Source organism: Oncorhynchus tshawytscha, unplaced genomic scaffold, assembly GCF_018296145.1.
Source record: "Oncorhynchus tshawytscha isolate Ot180627B unplaced genomic scaffold, Otsh_v2.0 Un_scaffold_8217_pilon_pilon, whole genome shotgun sequence".
Taxonomy (NCBI): Eukaryota; Metazoa; Chordata; class Actinopteri; order Salmoniformes; family Salmonidae; genus Oncorhynchus; species Oncorhynchus tshawytscha.
The window spans coordinates 217501-226021 of record NW_024609570.1 but is presented as its reverse complement, the minus strand read 5'-3'; the positions used below and the strand labels follow the sequence as shown (position 1 = coordinate 226021).

Here is an 8521-nt window from a genome sequence, read left to right as displayed (position 1 = left end):
AGGTTTCCTACACCTGGGGGGTACACCATGTAGACTAACTATAATTAACCTCTAGGTTTCCTACACCTGGGGGGTACACCATGTAGACTAACTATAATTAACCTCTAGGTTTCCTACACCTGGGGGGTACACCATGTAGACTAACTATAATTAACATCGAGGTTTCCTACACCTGGGGGGTACACCATGTAGACTAACTATAATTAACCTCTAGGTTTCCTACACCTGGGGGTACACCATGTAGACTAACTATAATTAACCTCTAGGTTTCCTACACCTGGGGGGCTGCGTGTAGCTCTCTACAACTATATCTACGCTAAGAAGTATGGAGGGACCTTCATCTTACGTATGGAAGATACAGACCAGAGCAGACTGGTGCCAGGAGCTGCAGAGTCTATAGAGGATATGTTGGAGTGGGCTGGTAGGACAGACTTAATAACACACCTACACACACACACCTACACACACACACACACACACACACACACCTAAACACAGACCAGAGCAGACTGGTGCCAGGAGCTGCAGAGTCTATAGAGGATATGTTGGAGTGGGCTGGTAGGACAGACTTAATAACACACCTACACACACACACCTACACACACACACACACACACCTAAACACAGACCAGAGCAGACTGGTGCCAGGAGCTGCAGAGTCTAGAGGATATGTTGGAGTGGGCTGGTAGGACAGACTTAATAACATACACACACACACCTACACACACACACCTAAACACAGACCAGAGCAGACTGGTGCCAGGAGCTGCAGAGTCTATAGAGGATATGTTGGAGTGGGCTGGTAGGACAGACTTAATAACATACACACACCTATACACACACACCTACACACACACACACCTACACACACGCACACCATCATGCTGGGGGGTCTGGTAGGACAGACTGGTGCAGGGAGTGGCTGAGTCTGTAGAGTTCATGCTGGGGGTCTGGTAGGACAGACTGGTGCAGGGAGTGGCTGAGTCTGTAGAGTTCATGCTGGGGGGTCTGGTAGGACAGACTGGTGCAGGGAGTGGCTGAGTCTGTAGAGTTCATGCTGGGGGTCTGGTAGGACAGACTGGTGCAGGGAGTGGCTGAGTCTGTAGAGTTCATGCTGGGGGGGTCTGGTAGGACAGACTGGTGCAGGGAGTGGCTGAGTCTGTAGAGTTCATGCTGGGGGGGTCTGGTAGGAACAGAGACATATTTAGATATTAAGGAGTTTGTGTTCCAACACATTCCAAGTATTTGGAATCTAATTCAGATTCTAGACATTCAGTTCCACAGCATTGTTTACATTCTAGAACATGCTGTGGACTCCGACCAGTCATAATTGCATTTTTGCCCATGTAAAAATGGGGGCTAACGTGGATACCGTCCATCCTACCCTCCCCAGGTATCCCCCCAGACGAGAGTCCCCGTGGAGGAGGCCAGTACGGTCCCTACCTCCAGTCCCAGAGGCTGTCCCTGTACAGCCAGGCTGCTGACTCCCTGGTCCAGACAGGGAAGGCCTACCACTGCTTCTGCAGCCAGCAGAGACTAGAATTACTGAAGAGAGAGGCCCTACGCAGCGGACAGACACCACGGTGAGTTGACTAAACTCACACACACACACACACTTTTATTTATTTGATTTAACTTTTATTTAACTAGGCAAGTCAGTTAACAAATTCTTATTTACACTGACGGCCTACCCCGGCCAAACCCGGACGACGCTGGGCCAATTGTGCGGCCCCGCCCTATGGAACTCCCAATCACGGCCGGGTTGTGATACAGCCTGGAATCGAACCAGGGTCTGTAGTGACGCCTCTAGCACTGAGGTGCAGGGCCTTTGACCCGCTGCGCCTCCTCGGGAGCACATTCCTGCACGTGTTTAAATACACAGACTCACTCACACACGTAACTGAACCTATCCTCTACTGCAGGTATCACGTGTTTAAATACACAGACTCACTCACACACGTAACTGAACATTCCTCTACTGCAGGTATGACAACCGGTGCAGACACCTCCGCCCAGACCAGCTAGAGGAGAAGCTGGATCAGAAGGTCCCCATGTGATCATGTTTAAATAGACAGGCTCACTCACACACGTAACTGAACATTCCTCTACTGCAGGTATGACAACAGGTGCAGACACCTCCGCCCAGACCAGCTAGAGGAGAAGCTGGATCAGAAGGTCCCCATGTGATCAGGTTCCGACTGGAGTCTGGAGGGGAACCCTTCAACGACCTGGTCTTCGGGTGGAACCGACCTGGTAAACTATGTGAGACAGATAAACACAGGCTGGAAGGTTCCGACTGGAGTCTGGAGGGGAACCCTTCAACGACCTGGTCTTCGGGTGGAACCGTCATGAGGTGGCCCAGGTAAATCGACAGATATGTGAGACAGATAAACACAGGCTGGACCGGCAAGCAGTGTGACATTTTTTATTTATTTTTTATTTCCGACGCCCCGGCAACAAGTAACCTCAGATTAGCAAGTGCTTTTCTTATTTCAAAACACACATAATTGAAACTCCGCCTCCCATCCCAGGTTAAAGGAGACCCTGTATTAATCTGACGGTTCCCCACCTGGAAAATGTAGTAGATGGATAGAGAACATTTATATCTACCCCTTTCTCTTCCCAAAGGGATATTCAATCTGCTTTCTAATTTTTGTTTCACCCATCTACCAATAGGTGCCCTTCTTTGCGAGGCATTGGAAAACCTCCCTGGTCTTTGTGGTTGAATTTGTGTTTGAAATTCACAGCTCGACTGAGGGACCTTACAGATAATTGTATGTGTGGGGTACAGAGATGAGGTAGTCATTCAAACATCATGTTAAACACTATTATTGCACACTGAGTCCATGCAACTTATTATGTGACTAGTTAAAGCACATTTTTACTCCTGAACTTATTTAGTCTTGCCATAACAAAGGGGTTGAACACTTAATGACTCAAGACATTTCAGCTTTTCATTTTTTTATTAATTTGTAGAAAAAAATTTTTGAATAACATAATTCCACTTTGACATTATGGGATGTTGTGTGTTGGTCAGTGGCGAACATAAATATCCATTTTAATTTTGAATCCAGGCTGTAACACAACAAAATGTGGGGAAAAATCAAAAGGGTGTGAATAGTTTCTGCACCTGCTCCAGGTTGAAGGAGACCCTGTCGTGTTGAAAGCTGATGGTTTCCCCACCTATCACCTGGCTAACGTAGTAGACGACCACCTGATGAAGGTCAGCCACGTCCTGAGAGGATCAGAGTGGCTCATCTCTACCTCCAAACACCTGCTGCTGTACAGGTACACACACACACACACACACACTGCTGCTGTACAGGTACACACACACACACACCTGCTGCTGTACAGGTACACACACACACACACACACACACACACACACACACACACACACACACACACACACACACCTGCTGCTGTACAGGTACACACACACACACACACCTGCTGCTGTACAGGTACACACACACACACACACCTGCTGCTGTACAGGTACACACACACACACACACCTGCTGCTGTACAGGTACACACACACACACACACCTGCTGCTGTACAGGTACACACACACACACACCTGCTGCTGTACAGGTACACACACACACACTCACACCTGCTGCTGTACAGGTACACACACACACACACCTGCTGCTGTACAGGTACACACACACACACACTGCTGCTGCTGTACAGGTACACACACACACACACCTGCTGCTGTACAGGCACACACACACACTGGTGGGACAGGCACACACCTGCTGCTGTACAGGCACAATACACACATTTTATTCTGCTGCTGTACAGGTACACACACACACACCTGCTGCTGTACAGGTACACACACACACACCTGCTGCTGTACAGGTACACACACACACACACCTGCTGCTGTACAGGTACACACACACACACACCTGCTGCTGTACAGGTACACACACACACACACCTGCTGCTGTACAGGTACACACACACACACCCCTGCTGCTGTACAGGTACACACACACACACACCTGCTGCTGTACAGGTACACACACACACACTGGAAGCCCACCTGGCTGTTACAGGTATTCACACACACTCTGCTGCTGTACAGGCACAGGGCACACACACACACACCTGCTGCTGTACAGGTACACACACACACACACACCTGCTGCTGTTACAGGTACACACACCTGCTGCTGTACAGGTACACACACACACACACCTGCTGCTGTACAGGTACACACACCTGCTGCTGTACAGGTACACACACACACACACCTGCTGCTGTACAGGTACACACACCTGCTGCTGTACAGGTACACACACACACACACCTGCTGCTGTACAGGTACACACACACACACACCTGCTGCTGTACAGGTACACACACCTGCTGCTGTACAGGTACACACACACACACCTGCTGCTGTACAGGTACACACACACACACCTGCAGCTGTACAGGCACACACACACACACTGGTGGGATTCCCACTAGGCACACCCATTCAACAATTATAGAATAATAATGTTCAGAATAATAGTACATTTTATTCACTCTTTTCAAGATACGCAAGGACACGCACAGACACACGCACAGACACACGCACGCACAGACACCCCTACAGACACCCCTACAGAGCAAAATAGAATAACATAGCAATTATGAGCATGAGAATATCAGAGGCAATGTACAAAACGGTAGGTTGCTTTGTGTTATGTTATTGTTGTTATTCCAGGGCTCTGGGCTGGAAGCCCCTGGTTCTGTTATTGTTGTTATTCCAGGGCTCTGGGCTAGAAGCCCCTGGTTATGTTATTGTTGTTATTTCAGGGCTCTGGGCTGGAATCCCCTGGTTCTGTTATTGTTGTTATTCTAGGGCTCTGGGCTGGAAGCCCCTGGTTATGTTTTGTTATTGTTGTTATTCTAGGGCTCTGGGCTGGAAGCCCCTGGTTATGTTTTGTTATTGTTGTTATTCCAGGGCTCTGGGCTGGAAGCCCCCGGTGTTCGGACACCTTCCTCTCCTCCTCAACAGAGATGGCAGTAAGCTCTCCAAGAGACAAGGAGATATCTACATACAGAGTTTCCAGAGGAGTGGGGCCCTACCTGAAGCACTACTGGATATCACCACACACTGTGGATCTGGCTTCAACAGTAAGAGAGGGAGGGGGAGAGAGAGAGGCAGGGGGATATCTTTATACAGAGAAGTAGTGGACTATAGAGGGAATAGGAGTCAGAAGTAGTGGACTATAGAGGGAATAGGAGTCAGAAGTAGTGGACTATACAGGGAATAGGAGTCAGAAGTAGTGGACTATAGAGGGAATAGGAGTCAGAAGTAGTGGACTATAGAGGGAATAGGAGTCAGAAGTAGTGGACTATACAGGGAATAGGAGTCAGAAGTAGTGGACTATAGAGGGAATAGGAGTCAGAAGTAGTGGACTATAGAGGGAATAGGAGTCAGAAGTAGTGGACTATAGAGGGAATAGGAGTCAGAAGTAGTAGACTATAGAGGGAATAGGAGTCAGAAGTAGTGGACTATACAGGGAATAGGGGTCAGAAGTAGTGGACTATAGAGGGAATAGGGGTCAGATGTAGAGGTAGGGTGCCATTTGAGAAGCATCCTAAATGAATGTCCCCCTGTCATCCTGCAGGTAACCGTGTTGGTCGTAAGATGGAGGAACTGATCGCAGAGTTCAACCCCTCCAAGATCACCACCCACTCTGCCCTGCTAGACCTGGACAAACTACCTGAGTTTAACAGGTACACTGTCTCTGCCCTGCTAGACCTGGACAAACTACCTGAGTTTAACAGGTACACTGTCTGTCTCTGCCCTGCTAGACCTGGACAAACTACCTGAGTTTAACAGGTACACTGTCTGTCTCTGCCCTGCTAGACCTGGACAAACTACCTGAGTTTAACAGGTACACTGTCTGTCTCTGCCCTGCTAGACCTGGACAAACTACCTGAGTTTAACAAGTACACTACCTGTCTGTCTGTCTCTGTGTCCATCTCTCCCCTCCCTGCTAGACCTGGACAAACTACCTGAGTTTAACAAGTACACTACCTGTCTGTCTGTCTCTGTGTCCATCTCTCCCCTCCCTGCTAGATCTGGACAAACTACCTGAGTTTAACAAGTACACTACCTGTCTGTCTGTCTGTCTGTCTGTCTCTGTGTGTCCATCTCTCCCCTCCCTGCTAGATCTGGACAAACTACCTGAGTTTAACAAGTACACTACCTGTCTGTCTGTCTCTGTGTCCATCTCTCCCCTCCCTGCTAGACCTGGACAAACTACCTGAGTTTAACAAGTACACTACCTGTCTGTCTGTCTCTGTGTCCATCTCTCCCCTCCCTGCTAGATCTGGACAAACTACCTGAGTTTAACAAGTACACTACCTGTCTGTCTGTCTCTGTGTGTCCATCTCTCCCTCCCTGCTAGACCTGGACAAACTACCTGAGTTTAACAAGTACGCTACCTGTCTGTCTGTCTGTCTGTCTGTTCATCTCTCCCCTCCCTGCTAGACCTGGACAAACTACCTGAGTTTAACAAGTACACTACCTGTCTGTCTCTCTCTGTGTGTCCATCTCTCCCCTCCCTCCACGGGTTCTGTAGGCTGGCTGCCGTCAAACCTCAAGGTTGAGTTTAGTTCAATGGTAGAAGCCACAGTAGGTTTGTCCCTGTTGCTCTGGGGCTCTTAACTCAGCCACCAGGGAGTGTAGTCTGAGCACCAGTCTCTTTAGTTGATGATACGTAACTATGGCAACTACATCAATCATTAATAACTGAACTGGCCTGCATGACACAGAGCTGTGGGTAGTCTGAGCACCAGTCTCTTTAGCTAACATGCCACTCCTTGTCATTGCCATAGAGACGGGGTCTCTGGCGATCTCAACGTTCAATACGCAGCTGGTTTACGGCTGAGTCGCTCATTGGTTGTTTGAAAATAACATTCATATTTTCCATGACAACATGTGGAGCCTCAAATATAATTATAATTATATTACAAAACCAACATTTGGCTGTTAGCTAGGCAAAGCTGTTGCTTATTTCGATTCTTAAAATCAAGACGTTTTGTGGTTGGAATTACAGTACGTATTTACTCTGCGAATTTAGACGTGAGCTTGCAACTTTTCACACTGGTTTTACCTGGCTGAACCCCCCAAAAAATGGTTGCTTAGCAACCGGATAGCAACACTTTCAGTGGAGATTAAACAGTGGTAGTTCCAATAGTTGCCTAATCGTTGTGATTGGAGGATAGCAGCGAGGGGTTATCGAATCAGGATCAACTCCTCTGTTCTCCTCAAGCTCATTAATGATAGAATCTTCAGAGTTGAAAATGGCAGAACGTCCTGTCTCTTTGGCACGGGGAGTGGAGCGCGGGGAGCGGAGGGGGCGAGCGGAGCGCAGGGAGTGGAGCGCAGGGAGTGGAGCGCAGGGAGTGGAGCGCGGAGGGCGGGGCGCGGAGGGCGGGGCGCGGAGGGCGGGGAGCGGAGGGCGCGGAGGGCGCGGAGGGCAGCGGAGGGCGCAGAGGGCGGGGAGCGGAGGGCGGGGAGCGGAGCGGAGGGAGGGCAGGGAGGGGAGCGGAGGGCAGGGAGGGGAGCGGAGGGCAGGGAGCGGAGGGCAGGGAGGGGAGGGCAGGGAGCGGAGCGCAGGGAGTGGAGCGCAGGGTGTGGAGCACAGGGCAGGGTGTGGGAGCACAGGGAGTGGAACGTTAGCTAAGAGACTGTTACCCTGGCAACAGGTGGTGCTGTTGCACTGTGTATTTCTGCCTGTATATTGTGTCTGCTGACCTGCCCCCATTCAGTCATGATAAATGACGCCAATAATCACCTCGTCATGATCTTCAGTTTAGAATGCAGTTTGATTAATCAGATGGAGAGAAGGTGTGACCCCAATCAGACCCCTGGTTCCTGCCTGGCATCGCCCACCCCTGGTTCTAGCAGATAATGGTCTAGGATCAGATTTCTCAATTCTTCTCCTAACCACCCTTATCTTAACAACTCACTCTAGACCAGTTCTTAGTAATCTCAGTAATAATCCACTCTGTGTTCTCCCAGGATCCACCTGCAGCAGCGTATCGATGACGCGGTGCAACGTGATTGGCTGGTGAGGGATCTGCAGGGGCGGATCCAGGAAGTGTACGGAACACAAGTCCAGGATCAGGATGTTCTGCAACCAGATTACATCACACGGGTTCTACACCTGCGCAAGGTAACTATGACCTCATCACATGGGTTCTACACCTGCGCAAGGTAACTATGACCTCATCACACGGGTTCTACACCTGCGCACGGTAACTATGACATCATCACATGGGTTCTACACCTGCGTGTAATCTAACTATGGACGTAACCAAGGTAATGGGGCATCAGCTGTTGTCTTCTCACCAGCTGAAAAACAATCCCTTCATCCCTCTGGCCTTCTAACTTTCCCAGTTTGAGAATATCACAGCCCAGTGCAGAATGTGGAGCCTGTCTGTCTGGAGGTCACCATCTCTCTCTCTTTCCGTCTCACTCACATATCTTC

The 8521-nt window shown here is 49.5% G+C and overlaps 1 protein-coding gene across 1 annotated transcript in view; it reads left to right on the top strand.

Annotated features, from left to right (window-relative positions):
* Window positions 1-295: 295 nt before the first annotated feature.
* The window catches only part of LOC121845175 (probable glutamate--tRNA ligase, mitochondrial), a gene marked incomplete at its 5' end in the record, with an annotated part of 12768 nt that continues 4542 nt past the window's right edge, over window positions 296-8521 (top strand). The window contains 9 exon segments of the mRNA XM_042315964.1: window positions 296-421; window positions 1394-1583; window positions 1985-2061; window positions 2176-2191; window positions 2290-2362; window positions 3140-3288; window positions 4978-5150; window positions 5648-5756; window positions 8053-8206. Coding sequence (XP_042171898.1) covers window positions 296-421; window positions 1394-1583; window positions 1985-2061; window positions 2176-2191; window positions 2290-2362; window positions 3140-3288; window positions 4978-5150; window positions 5648-5756; window positions 8053-8206 — 1067 coding nt within the window.